Raw genomic sequence first — 23576 nt, forward strand, 5'->3', positions numbered from 1 at the left:
CTGCCTTACCGCGATTGCAGCGCCGGAGACCCGGGTCCGATCCCAACTACGGGCGCTGTCTGTACGGAGTTTGTACGTTCTCCCCGTGACCCGCGTGGGTTTTCTCCGAGGTCTCTGGTTTCCTCCCACGCTCCAAATTCATTCAGGTTTGCAGGTTGATTTGCTTGGTGTATGTGTAAATTGTCCCTAGTGTGCGTGGAATAGTGTTAATGTGTGGGGATCGTTGGTCGGAGCGGACTCGGTGGTCGAAGGGCCTGTTTCCGCGCTGTATCTCTAAAGTAAACTAAAATCCATTTGAAGAAGCTTATCCATTCCATTTTGATAATGGTGAAAAAAATATTTTCACTAGGAACAGGATATAGTAATGTAGGAATCTGATGGGTAACATTTTCACACAAAGGGTGGTGAAGGCAGGAAAATGGGATTAGGAGGCAGAGATCAGCCATGATTGAATGGCAGAGTAGACTCGATGTGCCGAATGGCCTAATTCTACTCCTATAACTTGTGAAACTTGTGAGTGTATGGAACAAGCTGCCAGAGGAGGTAGTTGAGGCTGGGACTATCCCAGTGTTTAAGAAACAGTTGGACAGGTACATGGATAGGACAGGTTTGGAGGGATATGGACCAAACGCAGGCAGGTGGGACTAGTGTAGCTGGGATATGTTGACCGGTGTGGGCTAGTTGGGCCGAAGGGCCTGTTTCCACACTGTATCACTCTATGACCATGACTGTACTTCCTACACGTGACAATAAACTAAACTAGTTCTATCCTACACGCTAGGGATAATTTACAATTTTTACCAAAGCCGATTAACCTACAAATCAATCTCTGTTTTAAAGACATCCAAAGACTTGGCCTCCGCAACCGTCTGTGACAATGAATTCCACAGATTCACCACACTCTGGCTAAAGACATTTCTCCTCATCCCCTTTCTATCTTTGATGTTACCTCGATCTCTACTTGGTTTCAAAACGAATTACTTTCCTAATCATTGACTGGGATCAGAATAGACTAACATCATCCTGAATACAAATAAACTAGGTTACTCTTAACACATTTCATGTTTCCACTAGTGGAAGAGTCTAGGACCAGAAGTCACAGCCTCAGAATTAAAGGACGTTCGTTTAGGAAGGAGATCAGGAGGAATTTTTTAGATCAGAGGGTAGTGAATCTGTGGAATTCATTGCAACAGACAGCTGTGGAGGCCAGGTCAATGGATATTTTTAAGACAGATAGATAGATTCTTGATTGGTACGGGTAGGATACTGTTAACATTGGGGATCGCTGCCCCGCGCAGTCTCAGTGGGCCAAAGGGCCTGTTTCCGCGCTGTATCTCTAAACTAAACTAAACAAAAGAAAGAGTGCAGAGAAGATTCACGAGGATGTTTCCAGGACTCGAGGGCCTGAGCTAATGGGAGTGGTTGAGCAGATTAGGACTCTATTCCTTGGAGCGCAGCAGGATGAGGGGTGATGTTACAGAGGTGTGTACAATCATGAGAGGAATAGATCTGGTAGACGCACGGAGTCTCTTGCCCAGGGTAGGGGAATCGAGAACCAGAGGACATAGGTTTAAGGTGAAGGGGAAAAGATTTAATAAGAACCTGAGGGGTAACTTTTTTTACACAAAGTGTGGTGGGTGTATGGAACGAACTGCTGGAGGAGGTAGTTGGTACTATCGCAATGTTTTAGAAACATTTGGACAGGTATACGGATAGGACAGGTTTAGAGGGACATGGGCCAAACACAGGTAGATGGGACTGTTTCCACGCTGTAGACTCTATGACTACTAATATGTGGAGAATTTTGTGTCCTTTTGTGTAAACCAGTAATGTGCAGTTTCTTATGTCTGCTAAGTGAAATACTCAGATTTCAGAATGCTTGAAAGAATGCACAGTAATTTGATTTTAAATATATCGTCTCGAAGCCACTTGGACAATACTAAGGCATGCATGTCTTCATTGGAGACATTAGATGAGATAGTTAATTATTTAAAACTCCAATATGCATTCTGAGGAATCCAAGCTTAGAATTGGCATTAACTCTTTAGAACAAATTAATAAATATAACACCATATATAATTGCATGAACAGAGTATAGTTTGAAGCTGTACTAACATACTTCCATTATTCAACTTAATTATTGATTGAAAACCAATGGGAACCCGTGTAAATTCAACAAAATGGCAAACATCCCGGGTTCGATCCTGACCATGGGTTCTGTCTGTACGGAGTTTATACGTTCTCCCCGTAACCGCCTGGGTTTTCTCTGGGTGCTCTAGTTTGCTCCCACATTCCAAAGACATGCAGGTTTATATGCTAATTGGCTTGGTAAATTGTCACGGACTCGGTGGGCCAAAGGGCATGTTTCCACGCTGCATCTCTGAACTAAGGTATGTAGGTTAATTGGCTGGGTAAATGTAAAAATTGTCCCTAGTGGGTGTAGGATAGTGTTAATGTACGGGGATTGCTGGGCGGCACGGACTTGGAGGGCCGAAAAGGCCTGTTTCCGGCTGTATGTATATGATATGATATGATATGATAAACAACACAATTAGTTTAGAGATACAGCATGGAAACAGGCCCTTCGGCCCATCGAGTCCGTGCCGACCAGCGATCCCTGTACACAAATACTCTTACACACTAGCGACAATTTACAATTTTTACCGAGGCCAATGAACCTACAAAACCTGCACATCTTTGGAGTGTGGGAGGAAATTGGAGACCCCAGAGAAAACCCACCCTCTATAGAGAGAGGTTGAGTAGGCTGGGACTCTATTGCTTGGAGCGCAGGAGTATAAGGGGTTATCTTATTGAGGTGCATAAAATCATGAGAGGAATAGATCGTGTAGTTTATTGCCCAGAGTAGGTGAATCGGGGATCAGTGGACATAGATTTTAGGAGAAGGGGAAAAGATGTAACAGGAATCTGAGAGGTCGATCTGCCAGAGGAGGTAGTTGAGGCTGGGACTATCGCAATATTTAAGAAACAGTTGGACAGGTACAAGGATAGGACAGGTTTGGAAGGATAAGGGCCAAACGCAGGCAGGTGGGATTAGTATAGATGGAACATGTTGGTCGGTGTAGGCAAGTTGGGCTGAAGGGCCTGTTTGACTCTATATAGGTCACACACCTGTAGGACGAACACTGGCAAGTCCTGTAGCTCTTCCAAGATGCTGCTGTGATACTCATTCTGCGTGAAGACTGGTGCCTCATCATTCTGGTTGATGACGTTGACAGTCACCAGAGTTTGGTTTTCCCATTTGCCATCGGATGCCACAAGCCGCAGTTCATAATGTTGGTCTTCTTCATAGTTTAGCCGCTGAGCTATAAAGATCGTCCCAACCTCTGGCTCCACATCGAACATGCCTTTAACATTTCCCGATGCAATCTGATACCTCAGTTTGGCATTTGCACCTGTCATGAGGGAGAGATTGAATTGCATCCTTCACATACATCTTTACATTTTTATTTCAGATTATTTTCATTACGATTTTCCATGTAATATACCCTGGTTTCCAAGAGGAGATCAAAGGCAGGAGAACGGGATTGAGAGGCAGCAACTCTGGAGTTCAAGTGTAACTACAGGTGCTCCCGGACGTAGGTAAGGGTCATGTTCCGTGCAGCCTTGCATATGTCAGATGTTCCGTAAGTCGGGAGACCACGGTGGAGCTCTGTCATGGAGACCATGGGGGTGCTCCGTTCTGAGACCATGGGGGGACTTCTGACATGGAGACCATGGGGAAGCTCCGTGCTGAGACCACGGGGGGAGCTCTGAAATGGAGACCATGGGGGAGCTCTGATGTGGAGACCGTGGGGGGAGCTCCGACGTGGAGATCATGGAGGAGCTCCGTGCTGAGACCATGGGGGGGAGCTCCGACGCGGAGACATTGGGGGAGCTCCGGCGTGGAGACCACGGGTGGAGCATCCATGAGAACAGCTGACTGGCTTGCATGTGATGGCAGCGATGTACTGCTACCGAGACGAGTGACTCAGAAATAAAGCAGTGGGCTTAAAGAATTATTTACGTTGCCATGGGTTTATTTAAGTCACCTATTACGTAGGTCGGGGAGTGCCTGGACTGGGTTTGTGTGAAGGAATCATTAGAACATCAGTGACAGGAGGAGAATGATGCTATTCGGCCCATCAAGTCTACTCCACCATTCAATCATGGCTGATCTATCTCTCCCTCCTAACCCCATTCTCCTGCCTTCTCCCCATAACCCCTGACACCCGTACTAATCAAGAATCTATCTTATCTCTGCCTTAAATATATCCACTGACTTTGCCTCCAAAGCCTTCTGTGGCAAAGAATTCCACAGATTCACCACCCTCTGACTAAAGAAATTCCTCCTCATCTCCTTCCTAAAATGTAATTCTGAGGCCGTGACCTCTAGTCCTGGACTCTCCCACGTGTGGAAACATCCTCTCCACATCCACTCTATCCAGGCCTTTGACTATTCTGTACGTTTCAATAAGGTCCCCCCTCATCCTTCTAAATCCCAGCCAGTACAGGCCCAGTGCCGTCACCTGCTCGTCAAAAGTTGGGAGGGATAGGAGGAAGATTGATAGAGACACACCTTCGTCTCCATCGTTAGCAGACACGGTGATAACCACAAACCCAATGTCTTTGTCCTCGTCCACACTGATCGTGTAGGTCTGCTGTGGGAAGACTGGTGCATTGTCATTCACATCACTCACAAAGATCCGCACATAAGCCATGTCTGTGAACAGATAGAAGTTCTGTTTAGTTTAGAGATACAGCGCAGAAACAGGCCCTTCAGCCCACCGAGTCCGTGCCGACCGGCCATCCCCGCACACTGACACTAGGCACAATTTACAATTATACACCCAACCAATTAGCCCACAAACCTGCACGTCTTTGGAGTGTGGGAGGAAACTGGAGAACCCGGGGAAAACCAACGCGGTCACGGGGAGAACATACAAACTCCGTACAGACGGCACCCGTGGTCAGGAAGGAACCCGGGTCCCTGGCGCTGTGAGGCAGCAACTCTACCGCTGTACCACCGTGCCGCCCCAAAGACTAATGGAGAATGCAGGCATCGATTCTGCCACCTCATGTTCATAAATTCTAAGAGCAGAATTTGGCCATTCAGCCCATTAAGTCTACTCCGCCATTCAATTATAGCTGATCAATCTTTCCCTGTCAATCCCATTCTCCTGCCTTCTCCCCGTAACCTCTGACACCCATATTAAGAAACTCTGCCCTTAAAATATCCATTGACTTGGCCCTCACACAGCTTTCTGTGGCAATGAATTCCACAGATTCACCACCCTCTGACTAAAGAAATTCCTCCTCATCTTCCTAAAGGAACGTCCTTTAATTCTGAGGCTATGGCCTCTGGTCCTAGACTATCCCACTAGTGGAAAAATTATCTCCACATCCACTCTATCCAGGCCTTTCATTATTCGGTAGGTTTCTATGAGATCCCCTCTCATCCTTTTAAAAACTTCGGTGAGTAGAGGCCCAGTGCCGACAAACGCTCATCATATGTTAAGAGTTGCTGGCTTTGAGGTGTGTACCTGTATTGGGCTGTCCTTGCTTGCCGGGCCTTGCAGACTCAGAGTTGTCCTGAGACTGGACCTCTATCAGGTAGGACCCTTTCACCTCCCTGTCAAAGGACATCTGTGTGAATATCACCCCCGTTTCAAAGTCAATGCTGAAGTAATGGTAATCGCCACTGTTGTCCTTCACGATCGCGTAATTCACCTGGGATCGGAGGGAAGGTAAAGCAAGTGAGACAACTTTGACACAGACCTGTCCAATTGTTTAGACTTTGGAGATACAGCGCGGAAACAAGCCCTTCGGCCCACCGAGTCATAGGATCATAGAAACATAAACATAGAAACATAGGTGCAGGAGGAGGCCATTTAGCCCTTTGAGCCAGCACCGCCATTCATTGTGATCAAAGCTGATCATCCACAATCAGTAACCCGTGCCTGCCTTCTCCCCATATCCCTTGATTCCACTATCCCCAAGAGCTCTATCTAACATAAGAGATCATAAGAGATAGTAGAATTAGGCCATTCGGCCCATCAAGTCCACTCTGCCATTCAATCATGGCTGATCTATATCTCTCTCTGAACCCCATTCTCCTGCCTTCTCCCCATAACCCCTGACACCCATACTAATCAAGAATCTATCTGTCTCTGCCTTAAATATATCCACTGACTTTGCCTCCACAGCCTTCTGAGTCCGAGCCGACCAAGATCACCCATACACTAGTTCTATCATAGAGTCATAGAGTGATACAGCGTGGAAACAGGCCCTTCGGCCCAACTTGCCCACACCAGCCAACATGTCCCATCCACATTGTCTTGTTCATATGTAGGGTTCACACGCTCAGTTCAGATGTAGTGATCCAAATGCCGTTTTGTGGTGAGGTCCATGGGCCATCTGCCGGTCAGCCCAACCTTGTAGCTGGTCAGTTCAACCTTCCCCCCATCCCCTCCCCTGTATAAAACCATGAGAGGAATAGATCGGGCAGATGCACACAGTCTCTTGCCCAGAGTAGGTGAATCGAGGACCATAGGTTTAAGGTGAAGGGGAAAAGATTTACCATACCATACACATACAGCCGGAAACAGGCCTTTTCGGCCCTCCAAATCCGTGCCGCCCAGCGATCCCCGTACATTAACACTATCCTACACCCACTAGAGACAATTTTTACATTTACCCAGCCAATTAACCTACATACCTGTACGTCTTTGGAGTGTGGGAGGAAACCGAAGATCTCGGAGAAAACCCACGCAGGTCACGGGGAGAACGTACAAACTCCTTACAGTGCAGCACCCGTAGTCAGGATCGAACCTGAGTCTCCGGCGCTGCATTCGCTGTAAAGCAGCAACTCTACCGCTGCGCTACCGTGCCGCCCTTAATAGGAATCTGAGGGTTAACTTTTTTACACAAAGGGTGGTAGCTGTCAGAGGTGGTAGTTGAGGCTGGGACTATCCCAACGTTTGAGAAACAGTTAGACGGGTACATGGTTAGAACAGGTTTGTAGAGATATGGGCCAAATGGGGGCAGGTGGGACTAGTGTAGCTGGGACATGTTGGCCGGTGTGGGCAAGTTGGGCTGTAGGGGCTGTAGGGCCTGTTTCCACACTGTATCACTCTATGACTATGACTCTAAAGCTCTAGGACTCTACCCCCTCTTAATATGCCAGCCTCAAATATCCCTCCCAGCAGAACTAGTGCTGCCAACAGCGCAAGCCTGAGCAAAGGGTTTATTCGCAGTAAACCGAGTTTTACTATTAGTTTTGCAAGGGGTACAGCAAAGTTGACAGTTAGCAAACCTCTTTGCATCTCCTTTCACTTTGGCTAATGGACCTCCGTCTGCCTCATTCAGAAGCTTCTGCGACTCTCTCGAAGCCAACTGGAAAACTGAGTGGGATCAAAACCAACAACAGTCTAACAAATGAGATACTCTGTGTAGGAAAGAACTGCAGATGCTGGTTTAATCGAAGGTAGACACAAAATGCTAGAGTAACTCAGTGGGACAGGCAGCATCTCTGGGGAGAAGGAGTGGGTGACCTTTTGGGCCAAGACACTTCTTCAGGTCAGGGGAGGGGAGGGGGCGGGACAGAGATAGAATGTAGTCGGAGACAGTAGGACTGGTGGGAGAACTGTGAAGGCAGAGGGGATGGAGAGAGAGGGAAAGCAAGGGCTATTTGAAGTTAGAGAAGTCAATGTTCATAAAATCAGATATTCTACCAGTTTAAAAATTCCTACCATTTATGATTTTTTTTTAGATTTTAGATTTAGAGATACAGCACGGAAACAGGCCCTTCGGCCCACTGAGTCCGTGCCGCCCAGCGATCCCCGCACACTAACACTATCCTACACACACTAGGGACAATTTTTACATTTACCCAGTCAATTAACCTACATACCTGTACGTCTTTGGAGTGTGGGAGGAAACCGAAGATCTCGGAGAAAACCCACGCAGGTCAGGGGGGGAACGTACAAACTCCGTACAGACGGCGCCCGTAGTCAGGATCGAACCCGAGTCTCCGGCGCTGCATTCGCTGTAAGGCAGCAGCTCTACCGCTGCGCCACCGTGCCGCCCATTTATGACTTTTTAAAAGATTTTTGACTTTAGAGATACAGCGTGGAAGATACAGCAATTACCCCCTCCACCAGCACTATCCCACACACCTTACATTTTACAGCAGCCAATTAACGTATAATTAACCCCGTTACTTGTTTACATACCTTTCATTCATTGTTCTTTATCTCTCCACATCATCGTCTCTATCTCTCGTTTCCCTTATCCCTAACCAGTCTGAAGAAGGGTCTCGACCCAAAACGTCACCCATTCCTTCTCTCCAGAGATGCTGCCTGTCCCGCTGAGTTACTCCAGCTTTTTGTGTCAACCTACAAACTTGTACGTCTTTGTAGCTTGGGAGGAAACCGGAGCACCCGGAGAAAAACCCACGCGGTCATGGGGAGAACGTGCAAACTCCGTACAGGCAGCACCCGTAGTCAGGCTGGAACCCGGGTCTCTGGCGCCGTGAGGTAGCAACTCTACCGTTGCGCCACCGTGCAGCCCCGAACTATGCTAATACCTCAATCTGGTGTATAGATAGGAGGAAATTGTGACCCTTTTTGTTTTTCATAATTTTTTTGCTGGGGAAACTCCAGTACACCCATATCGTTCTGTCACCAAGAAAAGGACATTTTCACTTTCTGGTCTGAATGCACAGCCTCAATCTGGAGATGAAGATACATGCTGTATCAACCTAATTACTGCCAAAGCGTGGGTTCTGATTTCTCTGTCAATTCCAGAAAATGACACCAAGTAAAATGGAGCAAAATGGCTACAATTACACCAACATGTAAAATAAACTCTGCAATATAAAATCGATTGAGTTTGGACTTTAGAGAAACAGCACGGAAACAGGCCCTTCGGCCCGTCAAATCCGCGCCGACCAGCGATCCCTGCGCCCGGAGAGAACCCACGCAGGTCACGGGGAGAAGGTACAAACTCCGTACAGCAGCACCCGTAGTCAGGATGGAACCCGGGTCTCCGGCGCTGTGAGGCAGCAACTCTACCGCTGCGCCACCGTGCCGCCCTGCTGTGTTCACATTTGAAATACTCCAACCTTACAAAGCAATACTTGGAGACGCACACCGAACAATCACTCACCTTTCCATGTCGACCAGAGTCCAGGTCAGTCGCTGAGACCTGCACGACCGACATGCCCACTGCCGCACCCTCGGGCACTGTGGCCTCATACGTAGACGAGGTGAAGAAAGGGACGTTGTCGTTCACATCTGGAAAATGATCAATGATACCAATGAATCTGAGGTGCTTTGTTGCACATCACTGGTCTCAGTTTAGTTCATTCTCACATGTACCAAGGTAACATAGAAACAAAGAAATTTAGAAAATAGGTGCATTTGGAGGCCACACACTTCAGTTCATCGTTTCTACATTCCCAAATTTTAACTGGAACCCGAAGGGCAACTTTTTCCACTCACACAATGGTGGGTGTTTGGAACGACCTGTAGAGGAGGTAGTCGGGGCAGGTGCAAAGACAGTAAACACAGAAACATAGAAAATAGGTGCAAGAGGAGGCCATTCGCCCCTTCGAGCCAGCACCACCATTCATTGTGATCATTGCTGATCACCCACAATCAGTAACCCGTGCCTGCCTTCTCCCCATATCCCTTGATTCCGCTAGCCCCTAGAGCTCTATCTAACTCTCTTTTAAATTCATCCAGTGAATTGGCCTCCACTGCCTTCTGTGGCAGAGAATTCCACAAATTCACAACTCTGGGTGAAAAGGTTTTTTCTCATTTCAGTTTTAAATAGTCTCCCCTTTATTCTTAGACTGTGGCCCCTGGTTCTGGACTCCCCCAACATTGGGACCATTTTTCCTGCATCTAGCTTGTCCAGTCCTTTTATAACTTTATACGTTTCTATAAGATCCCCTCTCATCCTTCTAAATTCCAGTGAATACAAGCCCAGTCTTTCCAATCTTTCCTCATAAGACAGTCCTGCCATCCCGGGGATTTACCTCGTGAACCAACGCTGCACTGCCTCAATAGCAAGGATGTCCTTCCTCAAATTGGGAGACCAAAACTGCACACAATACTCCAGATGTGGTCTCACCAGAGACCATGGCTGATCATCCACAATCAGTAACCCATTCCTGCCTTCTCCCCATATCCAGTGAATACAATGAAAAGCTTTTGTTGCGTGCTATCCAGTCAGTGGAAAGACTGGACATGATTACAATCAATCCGTCCACAGTGTTTAGATGCAGGATAAAGGGAGTAATATTTAGTGAAAGGTAAAGTCCAATTACGGATAGTCCAAGGATCTGCAATGAGGTGGATGTTAGTTCAGGACCGCTCTGAGTTGTTGATAGAGTGGTTCAGTTGCCTGTTAACAGCTCTCCCATCAGCCTTCCCCCTGCAGTCAGTCCCCCCTTTGTTTTTGGCGCCCCCTCCAGGCCGGGCCCCCCTTTGTTCCCGGAGGCCCCATCTATAGTTGGAGGACCTGCCCGATAGGCCGGGCTCGCCCGCCGCGGTCCCTAGTGGGACCGGGAACATGCCTGAAGGCTGGGCGGGCGGCCAGCGTAACCGGGAGGGAGCTGGAGACGTCGGGCGCGAGGAGCAAGGGCCGGTGGGAGGGTGAACCGGGGTAACGCATCCAGCGCCTTCAAGGTCGGCTGTGGGACACAAAGATGGCCGGGCGAGGAGAGGAGAGGGGCTCGCTTGGCGGGAACTGAAATGAATTAATTGAATTGAAGTGAATTGAATTGAATTGAATTGAATTGAATTGAATTGAATTGAATAAATGTTATTAGCCAAGTATGTACACATGCAAGGAATGTGCCTTGGTGCTCCGCTCGCAAGTAACAATACGACATCCAGTAAACAATTAAGAATAAAACATAAATCATTAAAACATTAAGAATAAAACATTATAGTTTAAACATGTGAATGAAATAAAATACCAGAGCAAAAGGAGGCTACAGACTTTTGGTTATTGAGTAGAACTACTGCTCATGGAAAAAAGCTGTTTTTATGTCTGGCTGTGGCGGCTTTGACAGCTCCAGTACATCGAGCGTGCAGGCCGACCGGACTCGGGACTTTGGAAAATAGCGTCAAAATTGGCGTCGAGCCCGCATGTGTAATATATGCTAAGAAAATGTCACAGTGCAGTTGCATGGGTGACAAATAAAGCACCATTGAACTGTTGATTGACCTCGGAACAACTGAAACATACCTGTCACATTGATGTAGATGGTGGTGAATGAGGCTAAGGGTACTGCAGCCACGTTCTGAGCCCTGACACGAAGTGTATAAGACTTGGTCCCTTCAAAGTCCAATGGTTCTGCCACTAAAATGGAGGCAGATCCGTTTTCTCGGTTGGGTTTAAGGTAGAATCGGACAGGCATATTTGTTTCGGGGACTTGTCCCTCTTCCAGATTGTAAGTGACTCTGGGATCGCCAAGCGGAGATGTAGCCTTGATGGTCTACAGTGACAAAAAGTCAGGCGTTAACGTTCAACCCCCATTGTCATCTCGATCAACTCTGTTTACAAAAGGAAAAATAGGACTTACCTTCCTTACTCTGCATAGACTAAACATACGTCTCAGGTTGGATATAGAAACAAGGAACTGCAGATACTGGCTAACAAAGACAACAAAAAAAGTGGGGTCTGGTTTCCCCCCGCATTCCAAAGACGCGCAGGTTAGGGCGGCACGGTGGTGCAGCCGTGGAGTTGCTGCCTTACAGCGCCAGAGACCCAGGTGACTAGGTTCATTCCCGGAATGGCGGGACTGTCGTATGTTGAAAGACTGGAGCGACTAGGCTTGGAATTTAGAAGGATGAGAGGGGATCTTATCGAAACGTATAAGATTATTAAGGGGTTGGACACGTTAGAGGCAGGAAACATGTTCCCAATGTTGGGGGAGTCCAGAACCGGGGGCCACAGTTTAAGAATAAGGGGTGGGCCATTTAGAACGGAGATGAGGAAAAACTTTTTCAGTCAGAGAGTTGTGAATCTGTGGAATTCTCTGCCTCTGAAGGCAGTGGAGGCCAATTCTCTGAATGCATTCAAGAGAGAGCTAGATAGAGCTCTTAAGGATAGCGGAGTCAGGGGGGTACGGGGAGAAGGCAGGAACGGGGTACTGATTGAGAATGATCAGCCATGATCACATTGAATGGCGGTGCGTACAGGCTCGAAGGGCCGAATGGCTGACTCCTGCACCTATTGTCTATTGTCTATTGCCTATAGTAACTCAGTGGATCAGGCAGCATCTCTGGAGAACATGGATAGGTGATGTTTTGGGGTCGGGACCCTTCTTCAAACTGATTTCAGGAGAGGTAGGAAAGCTGGATGGGAGGACAAGGCTTAGCAGGTAACAGGTTGAAAGGGGCGAGGGGGTTTCTTGACAGGCAGATGGTGGACAACTAAGATCAATAGTTTAGAGTACTGAAAAGCAGAGGTTGAATATTATATTTCTCACCATCTGATCGGACCTTGAGAGGTCAGACTGTATGTCTTATATTGTGATGGAATTTGAATAGCTTTCTCTGAGTTTTAATTGGTGCTAGGAACTAAGTTTATGTACATAAGTGATAGGAGCAGATGTAGGCCATCCGGCCCATTCGAGTCTACTCCGCCATTCAATCATGGCTGATCTATCACTCCCTCTCAACTCCATTCTCCTGCCTTCTCCCCATAACCCCTGCCACCCTTGCTAATCAAAATGTACAAGAATAGAGTGAAGACTCAATCATTGAATATAATGAAGATTTCTTAATAATAAGAGGACGAGGTGTGGGGTTAGTGCAGGCAAATTGTGCTGAGGTACAGATCCGCCACAATCTTCACGTTCCCAAGTTATAGGAGTGGAATTAGGCCATTCAGCCCATCGAGTCTACTCCCCCATTCAATCATGGCTGCTTTATTTCTCGCTCATAATCCCATTTTCCTGCCTTCTCCCCATAACCCGTGACACCCGTTCTAATCAAGACTTTGTCAATCTCTGCTTTAAAAATATCCACTGACTTGGCCTCCACAGCCCTCTGTGGCAATGAGTTGCACAGTTTAACTACCCTCTGACTAAAGAAGTTCCTCCCCACCTCCTTGCTAAAAGCACGTCCTTTAGTTCTGAGGCTATGACCTCTGGTCCCAGACTCTCCCACCAGTGGAAGGATGGTTAAGTAGATCAAGATCTTGTTGAAAGATGGAACAACCGGCTTCTCTTTCTTATGTTATCCTGTGGCTCTTGTCTTCTCATCTTACAGTTCTCTGGGGCAAAAAAAAATCTGCCGAGTTTACAACATAATATACAGGTAACTAGGGTGGCGCGGTAGAGTTGCTGCCTTACAGCGCCTGAGTCCCGGGTTCGTATGGAGTCGGTACGGAGTTTGTATGTTCTCCCCATGACCTGCGTGGGTTTTCTCTGAGATCTCCAGTTTCCTCCCACACACCAAAGATGTACAGGTTTGTAGGTTAATTGGCTTGGTATAAATGTAAAATTGTCCCCAGTGCGTGTAGGATAGTGTTAATGTGTGGGGGTCGCTGGTCGGTGTGGACTTGGTGGGCCGAAGGGTCGGTTTCCACGCTGTGTCTCTCAACTAAACTAAACTAAACTAAACTATCACAATGTTTAGCAGGTACAATCACAATGTTTATAAACTATTTGGGCAGGTTTAGAGGGTTTTCGGCCAAAAGCAGGTGGGACAAGTGTAGATGGGGCATAAGGCACAAAAGGCTGGGGTAACTCAGCGGGTCAGGCAGCATCTCTGGAGAAAAGGAATAGGTAACCTTTCGGATCGAGATCCTGCTTCAGATGGGGCATAAGGTCATATGTGATAGGAGCAGGATTAGGCCATTCGGCCCATCAAGTCTACTCCGCCTTTCAAGACTGGGTGATCTGCCTCTCCCTCTTAACACCATTCTCCTGCTTTCTCCCCATAACCCATGACACATCGTACTAATCAAGAATTTATCTGTCTCTGCCTTAAAAATATCCACTGACTTGGCCTCCACAGCCGTCTGTGGCAAAGAATTCCACAGATTCACCGCCCTCTGACTGAAGAAATTCCTCCTCATTTACTGTCTCGTCTTGCAACTGTAGAACAACAAGATGGGCCAAACAGTGAGTGCGGACTCAGCTGCCAGACAACCCAGTTTGTGCCTCGGGGGAAGCACAAAAGAACTGGAAATCAGGGAAAAGTATGGTCCCATTTATTTTAATTAGGCTAATAGACCTTTGATGACCCAAAAAAGTCCCGACTGTGACAGCTTCAATTATGTTCACAATGAAAATTTACTGCCATTGCAAAAAAAACATGGGAAATATTGAAAGCCTATCCCGCATTTTAACATGTGTAGGAAGGAACTGCAGATGCTGGTTTACACCGACGATAGACACAAAATGTTGGAGTAACTCAGAGGGGACAGGCGACATCTCTGGAGAGAAGGAATGGGAGACGTTTCGGGTCGAGACTGAGAGTCAGGGGAGAGGGAGTCTCGAGCTATGGAGGGGCAAGGTGTGAAAACGACAGATCAAAGCAGACGATGTTCAAGGAAATGTAGAATGGTTCGTTGTTGACCGAGGAGAGGGTGACTAGGATGCATACAATCAGTGGAATTAATCAGAAGGACTGAAACTAGTCGGAGAACTGGGAAGTGGGAGGGACGGAGAGAAAGGGGATGCAAGGGTTACTTGAAGTTGGAGAAATCAGTATTCGTACCACTTGGCAGTGTGTAGTACTAATTTTTTAGGTGCTGGAGTTGTCACTGTGTGGGAATGGGAGGGGGAGTTAAAGTGTTTAGCGACCGGGAGATCGCGTAGGCCTAAGCATTGTAACATGATCATTTTGCATTGGGTTAATAAATATTCTGTTCACTATTCCCTCATTCCCCCCTTCACTTTTGGGAATTTCTACCATGCACTCTGACCTTTCTATATGCCATGAAAGACTCATTTAAAATGCAGCCATGATATTGTCTAATTAGACTCACAATGCACCCTAAGAGCCTCATTAGTTTTGACAAGGAATATTTTAGATGTTTAAGAACTAATTTTATGCAGATTAATGAGCCTGCGCTCGCTCGCATAATTAATAGATCATTAAGAAAATATTGCAATTGTGATTTTAAAACGAACTTTCAAATTACTATTTAGTAAAATACACTTTGTATAAGGTGAACCCTCAAAGGATGTAATTCGGAAAATAATGCCATCAAATCTTTTGAGGCATAAATATTCCATTACCTGACTTAGTTAATGAGGAGGAGGAGGAAATGTTTAGTATTGAGTATTCCCCGATGAAAACATCCAGCAAAGTCAACAAGGAAACTTGATTTCCCAAAGCTCTAGGATATTGGCAACCAGGGTCCAGAGGAAAGATCAGCTGCATCCAAGAACTTCTTAATTAGTAATGAAGTCAGGGGTAATGGGAAGAAGGCAGGAGAATAGGGTTAAGGAAAAAAAGATCAGCCGTGATTGAATGGCGGAATAGACTTGATGAGCCGAATGGCCTAATTCTATTCCTACAACTTATGAACTTAAGGTCTTTCAATCATTCAATTGCTGTCTTAATGTGTAAGATAGGGAAAAAAAAAATTGGAATTATGCAAAATAACCCAGAAATTCACTGTGGTAAAATTCACTGATTTTCAGTTGCGTAACTGAAGGTGTAACTTGGGCACAGCAGTAGAGTTGCTGCCTCACAGCGCCAGAGACCCAGAATTCGATCCTGACTCAGGTGCGTGTCTGTACGGAGTTTCAACATTCTTCCTGTGACCGCATGAGTTTTCCTCCCACATTCTACCAATAGATGTACAGGTTTGTAGGTTAACTGGCTTTGGTAAAGATTATAAATTGAGGCTAGTGTGCAGGATAGTGCTCGTGTATGAGGATCACTGGTTGGCGTGGACTCGGTGGGCCAAAGGGCCTGTTACAGCGTTGTATCTCTAAACTAAACTAAACACTGAATAAGTTATATAATTGAATTTCTGGGCACTAATCCCAAAAAGGTGCGCTGTATTTCTAAACTAAACTAAACTAAACTAAACATGAAATCTATGTACTAAAACTCTCGTTTGTTTGTTTGTTTGCTCCTGAACTACAGCCAAAACAGTGCACGATAGTGCGACACTTCTAGGCCCACCTTACTCACCATCGTCCCTTTGGTGCTAATGGAAGAAGTTTCATTGAAATCGGTGTTATATTTTTAAAGTTATTCACATTTTAAAGCTTAAATCTATCCTCTTGGAATAGAGGAAGAGAGGGGGAGGGAGGGGGGTGGAGGGGGGAGAGGGAGAGAAAGGGTGGATAAGAGAGGTTGAGGGGGATGGAGTGGGGGGGAGGGGAAGGGTGGATGGAGGGGGGGAGGAGGGGGGAGGGGAAGGGGAATGGGGGGAGGAGTGGGTGCTGCACCAATGCAGTAGAGTTTTGGGCCCAACGGGTCCACTTGGTCTAGTAAGTTATATCATTGAATTTCTAGGCACCAACTCCAACAAAAGAACAAAGAGTTTCTTACCAAGAGGAGAAATTCCCAATATATGAATTCATTCAATAATTGCATGAGAAGGCTTCAGTCCTGTCAGAACTTGTTATGTACACTGGTAGGTTTCACTGGTATTTAGGTAAATAACTCCCAAACCCAGTACTGACTGCGTGAGGAGGTACAAACTGGAAATAACACCCACCCCCCCCCCCCCCCCCCCCCCCCCCCCCGTTGAGATTAAAGGAAATGAACATCAGGAGAAATGTAAAACAGGCTGTCAGTTTGTTGTCAGACATCAACATCACTCCAAATGAAGGATACAGCAGAAACAAAAAATTGAAAATGCATTAATGCAAATGGCACTCCAATCAGGGTTATCACTTGGGATTTTAAATAGCTTTTCATTCTTGCTCTTATGTTTGGGCATGAACCTGCAGGTTTTTTTCTCGTTAGGCTGCCCCTCTTCTACTTATTCGGGGAATATGATAGTTTATTTATATGGTTTAATGATTGAAGTACTCATCTGCTTTTTTTTTATAGCTGTGGGGTGCTGTTCGAATTTATACATTAGATTTTTTTTTAAATTGTTTTGTTTTCCCACTGCGCTACATTACTTGACTGCGTGGATTTAATATACTTCATGAATTTTATTTCCAAACGAAATAAAATGTTAAATTTTTTTTTTTTTCAAATAGCTCGGCTGGAGGAATATTCCACACATCTTGTACACTTCTGTTGCTATCAAGAGTCTCCTGCTGGAAAACGCACAGAAGAAATTGGATGGGGATAAGATTAGATTGGATTTGGGACTTCCCATTGAGCCCGTTGACAATTAGTCTCCTGGCTCAGAGATGGAGAATAAATACTGGCAGGAGATGCTGCAGGAGTGTGTTGAGCGTGCTGGTAGCACCAGGGGAACAATATGTGTGGGTGGGAACTGCAGATGCTGGTTTGCACAAAATGCTGGAGTAACTCAGCGGGACAGGCAGCATCTCTGGAGAGAAGGAACGGGTGACGTTTCAGGTCGAGACCCTTCTTCACACTTGACCCTTCATTCAGCCTTTTTTCAGACTACAAGAAGGGTCTTGACCCGAACATCACCCATTCCTTCTATCCAGAGATGCTGCCTGTCCCACTGAGTTGCTCCAGCATTTTGTGTCTGTTACTAGGGAAACAAGACGTGCGGCACGGTGGCGCAGCGGTAGAGTTGCTGCCTTACAGCCCCAGAGACCCAGGTTCAATCCTGACTATGGGTGCTGTCTGTACGGAGTTTGTATGTTCTCCCCGTGACCTGCGTGGGATTTCTCCGGGATCTCCGATTTTCTCCCACACTCCAAAGACGTGCAGGTTTATAGGTTAATTGGCTTGGTATCATTGTAAATTGTCCCTAGTGTGTGTAGGACAGTGTTAGTGCGCGGTGATCGCTGGTCGGCGCGGACTCGGTGGGCCGAAAGGCCTGCTTCCTGTATTCCTAAACTAATCGAAACTAAACCATGGCATCTTAAATAAAATTGTGTTTTAGTTCATTTCCTCTCGGTTCATGATTGCTTATGATTTTACAATCCATCGCATCAATGCAGACAAAAGCCACTTGCAAAATGGAGATAGAGTTCATAGACATATGCAGCCTGGAAACAGGCCCAACTTGCCGACACCAACCAACATGTCCCATCTACAGCAAGTCTGAAGAAGGGTTCCGACCCAAAACATCACCTATTCCTTTTTCTCCAGAGATGCTGCCTGACCCGCTGAGTTACCCCAGCACTTTGTGTCTCTCTCCGGTGTAAACCAGCATTTGCAGTTCCTTCCGACAAGCTTTGTCACAGAAGCCGTTGTTTCACAGTCAACCACTAGAGGATGTGCTATCACAGTCTGGGCTAAGTCTGAATTTCATTCGCCCCATCTGAACGAAGGAATGTTTGCGTTCAATTTCACACTTATTTTGGTTGGAGATGTCATGAATAAGCCAACAATAACACCAAAGAGCTAACAGTTTTTTGGAAAGGTTGACACTACAGTCCACCCTCACAACGGAAACTAGTTTAGTTTAGTTTAGTTTAGTTTAGTTGAGAGACACAAAGTGCTGGAGTAACTCAGTGGGTCAGGCAGCATCTCTGGATAAAAGGAACAGGTGATCTTTCGGGTCGGAACCCTTCGGACTGAAAGAAGAGGGGGTTTATTATTTTATTAGTGTCACGTGTACCGAGGTACAGTGAAAAGATTTTTTTTAAAAAAAAATCATAAAAAATAAGAGATGAAGGGAAACAGGTTTGTTTTCTGCACAGACTGCACGTCAGAAAAGATTTAGATAAGGGAAAAACAGTTCTCTACAAACTGGAGGAGGTTTGTACGTTCTCCCTGTGACTAAGTGGGTTTCCTCCCACATCCCACAGTGTGGGTTTGTAGGTTAATTGGGCTTCTGTAAAATTATCCCTTGTGCGTAGGATAGAACTAGTGTGAACGGGTCAGCGTGGACTTGATGGGCCGAAGGGCCTGAGTCCTTGCTGCCTCTCAAACACACAATACTAAAATCTAATTCCAAAGACGTGTGGGTTTGTAGGTTAATTGGGCTTCTGTAGAAGAGTCCGTGGTGTGTAGGATAGAGGTAGTGTGTACGTGTGATCGTGGGTCAGTGTGAACTCGGTGGGCCGAAGGGCCTGTTTCCATGCTGTGTCTCTAAAACTAAAAACAAATTCCCAATAGGTGTGGGTTTGTAGGTTAATTGGCTTCTGTAAAAAAGTCCCCCGTGTGTAGGATAGAACTAGTTTTCGAGGTGATCGCTGGTCGGCGCGGACTCAGTGGGCAGATCGGCCTGTTTCCACACTGTGTCATTAAACTAAAACTATACTGAACTAAATTTACAGAAAGGAACTGCAGATGCTGTGTTACACCGAAGATAGACACAAAATGCTGGAGTAACTCAGCGGGACGGGCAGAATCTCTGGAGAGGATGAGAGAAGGAGGGAGAGATTCCTTCTCTCCAGAGATGCTGCCTGTCCCGCTGAGTTACTCTAGCATTTCATTCATAGGTTCATTAGTTCATGTGATGGGAGAGGAATTAGGCCATTCGGCCCATCAAGTCTACTCCGCCATTCAATCATGGCTGACCTATCTCTCCCTCCTAACCCCATTCTCCTGCCTTCTCCCCATAACCCCTGACACCCGTACTAATCAAGAATCTATCTATCTCTGCCTTAAAAATATCCATTGACTTGGCCTCCACAGCTTTCTGTGGCAATGAATTCCACTGATTCACCACCCTCTGTCTAAAGAAAGTTTGTGTCTATCTTGAACTAAATTTGCGGCACGGTAGCGCAGCGGTAGGTTGCTGCTTTACAGCGAATGCAGCGTCGGAGACTCAGGTTCGATCCTGACTACGGGTGCTGCACTGTAAGGAGTTTGTACGTTCTCCCCGTGACCTGCGTGGGTTTTCTCCGAGATCTTCGGTTTCCTCCCACACTCCAAAGACGTACAGGTTTGTAGGTTAATTGGCTGGGTAAATGTAAAAAATTGTCCCTAGTGGGTGTAGGATAGTGTTAATGTACGGGGATCGTTGGGCGGCACGGACTTGGTGGGCCGAAAAGGCCTGTTTCCGGCTGTATATATATGATATGATGATATGATATGACATGAACTACATACCACAATCCTCAAGTCTCGGGTAGTGTTCTCCGGGATTGTTATCCGATATTGTTCTTGCTTCCACTGCGGTGGCTGGTTGTGTATATTGGTGATGATAACCGTTAGTTCCACATCACTGCTTCGATTTCCTCCGTCAGTGGCTGCAATTTGACGACTGATGCGTGAGACCTGGAACACAAAGACACGCTGAAATGGAAATGGTCCCGTCAATTTGAATGGCATTTTATCTGCCATGGGAAATGTAACCAGGTCCTCAAACAAGCCAATATCTATATAAAATCAGAACATAAAATTATAGATATCTAAATAGATAATGGGCGCGCCTGAAGGCATCTTTAGACTAACAGGAATGGTTGTAAAACCATTGACTATAGACAATTTCACTGTTTTTTGGCATGTCATTAGCCGCAAGAACATTAGCAAAATGCATTCAAAAATATTAAATGGACTTCCATTCATCTACAAATTCTAGATGTAATGAAAATAAAATAGATAATTACGATGATAATGTATTTTGAAAATAAATGATTTGTATCTTTATTATTCCAAAGAGACTGAAAAGTAACCGCATTGTTTTGTTTTCAAAGAAATACAAGTTACGTGGTGGCACGTTGGCGCAGCGGTAGAGTTGCTGCCTTACAGCGCCAGAGATCTAGGTTCGATCCTGACTACGGGTGCTGTCTGTACGGAATTTGTACGTTCTCTCTGTGACCGCGTAGGTTCTCTCCGGGTGCTCCCCCGGTTTCCTCCCACACTCCAAAGACGTGCGGGTTCGTAGGTTTACTGGCTTCTGGAACAATTGTCCTTGGTGTGTAGGATAGAGCTGGTGTATGGGTCGGTGCGGACTTTATGGGCCGAAGGGCCTGTTTCCGCGCCGTATCTCTAAAACTAGTCAGTGTTGAGTTGAATGACTCCACCCAGCATTGAGCTGAGTTACTCCAGCATTTTGTGTCTATCTTCGGTATAAACCAGCATCTGCAGTTCGTTTCTACACAACACATTAGAAAGGGCAGGACTCTTTAGATGCTCTGTCCAATTTTGCTACCGATGCTACAGTTCGAATTCTCTTATTTTAGTTTAGTTGAATTTATTATTGTCACGTGTACCGTAATACAGTGAAAAGCTTTTGTATGTGTTGCATCCAGTCAAAGAAAAGACGATACATGAAGACTATTAAGCCGTCCACAGTGAACAGAGAAAGGATAAATGGTACAACATTTAGTGCAACAGTCTGATAAAGTCTGATTAAACACTGTACCAATGAGGTAGCACTGTCGCTATTGGACTTTGAAGATAGACACAAAATGCTGGAGTAACTCAACGGGACAGGCAGCATCTCTGGAGAGAAGGAATGGGTGACGTTTCGGGTCGAGATCCTTCTTCAGACTGAGAGTCAGGGGAGAGGGAGACTAGAGATATGGAAGCGTAAGGTGTGAAAACGACAGATCAAAGCAGATGTGGATAAGTAAATGTGGAATGATTCATTGTTAGCTGAAGGGGACAACCAGGCATACAATCAGTGATATTTAATCAGGAGGACAGTAGAACTAGTCAAACTTGGATGGGGGAGGGACGGAGAGAGGGAATGCAAGGGTTACTTGAAGTTAGAGAAATCAATATTCAAATGCAAATTGGATGAACAGTTGGTCCCCTTCCAGAACAAGGGGTCACAGTTTAAGGATAAGGGGAAAGTCTTTTAGGACCGAGATGAGAAAGTTTTTTTTCACACAGAGAGTGGTGAATCTGTGGAATCTGTGGAATTCTCTGCCACAGAAGGTAGTTGAGGCCAGTTCATTGGCTATATTTAAGAGGGAGTTAGATGTGGCCCTTGTGGCTAAAGGGATCAGGGGGTATGGAGAGAAGGCAGGTACGGGATACTGAGTTGGATGATCGGCCATGATCATATTGAAGGGCTCGAAGGGCCGGATGGCCTACTCCTGCACCTATTTTCTATGTTTCTATGTTAACAGCAGCTCATATTTTGCTTGGGCAGCTTACAACCCGGTGGTATGAATATTGATTTCTCCAACTTCAAGTAACCCTTGCATCATCCCTCTCTCCATCCCTCTCCCACCCAAGTCGTACCAGCTTCAAAGTCGTCCCATTGAGCCTCATTGTCTGCAACTCGTTTTCACCTAGCCCACAGCTAACAAAGGCCTGTTGCCTTTATCATCGTTACTTTTTTTGCCTATCTTTCATTTAATTGTTGTACATCTCTCTACATCACCGTCTATATCTCTCGTTTCCCTTACCCCTGACTCTCAGTCTGAAGAAGGGGTTCGATCTGAAACGACCCCCAATTCCCTTTTCTCCAGAGATGCTGCCTGACCCGCTGAGTTCCTCCAGCTTTCTCGCGGCTGTCTTCAATATTCATACCGCTGGGTTGCGAGCTGCCCAGGTGAAATATGAGATGCCGTCCCTCCAATTGGCCTCTCTTGGACGTCAATGTGACACGCTCTCACCTGGGAGATGGGGTGGTTGACGTAGATCCAGCCGGTGCTGGGGCTGATCTGGAAGTACTCTGGCTGCTGCCGTGATATGGAGTAGGTGATGACCGCATTGCTCCCATGGTCGTCATCGTGGGCCGCTGCCCGGAGGAAGCTGTTGCCAACCGACGTGTCTTCCCGCAGGTAGTCTAAGAACAGAAGGACGCAGTCATTCGACTTGTTCACAACTTCACATTATAGGCGTAGAATTAGGCCAATCCGCCCATCGAGTCTACTCCGCCATTCAATCATGGCTGATTTCTGCCTCCTAATCCCATTTTCCTGCCTTCTCCCCATAACCCTCGACATCTGTTCTAATCAAGAATTTGTCCATCCCTGCCTTAAAATTGTCCACTGACTTGGCATCTGCAGCCCTCTGTGGCAATGAGTTCCACAGATGAACTACCCTCTGACTGAAGAAGTTCCTCCTCACCTCCTTTCTAAAAGAGCGCCCTTTAATTCTAAGGCTATGACCTCTGGTCCTAGACTCTCCCACCAGTGGAAACATCCTCTCCACATCCACTCGATCTGGGCCTTTCGTTATTCTGTAAGTTTCAATGAAGTCCCCCCTACAACCTTCTAAACTCCAGCTAGTACAGGCCCAGTGCCGTCAAACGCTAATCATATGCTAACCCACTCATTCCTGGGATCATTCTTGTAAACCTCCTCTGAACCCTCTCCAGAGACAGCACATCCTTCCTCAGATATGGGGCCCAGATTTGCTCACAGTACTCCAAATGCGGCCCGATCATCGCCTCAGCATTGCATCTCTGTTTTTGTATTCCAGTCCTCTTGATATAAATGCTAGCATTTGCCTTCTTTGTACAAGAAATGAGTGAGGCTACACTTGGAGCATTGCGCTCAGCTTGGGTCACCCTGGTCACTTCCAAGATGGCGCCCAACACAGTCTTTCCGCTGACTGGATAGCACGCAACAAAAGCTTTTT

The 23576-nt window shown here is 46.3% G+C and overlaps 1 protein-coding gene across 1 annotated transcript in view; it reads right to left on the bottom strand.

Annotated features, from left to right (window-relative positions):
- The window catches only part of LOC144592993 (neural-cadherin), a 151491-nt gene that overhangs the window by 36338 nt on the left and 91577 nt on the right, over positions 1 to 23576 (bottom strand). The window contains exons 12-18 of the mRNA XM_078398408.1: positions 22607 to 22779; positions 20145 to 20312; positions 11257 to 11506; positions 9166 to 9293; positions 5541 to 5727; positions 4577 to 4720; positions 3130 to 3413 (exon numbers count right to left, since the gene is read on the bottom strand). Of these exons, the coding sequence (XP_078254534.1) occupies positions 3130 to 3413; positions 4577 to 4720; positions 5541 to 5727; positions 9166 to 9293; positions 11257 to 11506; positions 20145 to 20312; positions 22607 to 22779 (1334 nt within the window). The remainder of the gene's footprint in view (positions 1 to 3129; positions 3414 to 4576; positions 4721 to 5540; positions 5728 to 9165; positions 9294 to 11256; positions 11507 to 20144; positions 20313 to 22606; positions 22780 to 23576) is intronic.

This window comes from Rhinoraja longicauda, chromosome 4 (genome assembly GCF_053455715.1).
Source record: "Rhinoraja longicauda isolate Sanriku21f chromosome 4, sRhiLon1.1, whole genome shotgun sequence".
Taxonomy (NCBI): Eukaryota; Metazoa; Chordata; class Chondrichthyes; order Rajiformes; family Arhynchobatidae; genus Rhinoraja; species Rhinoraja longicauda.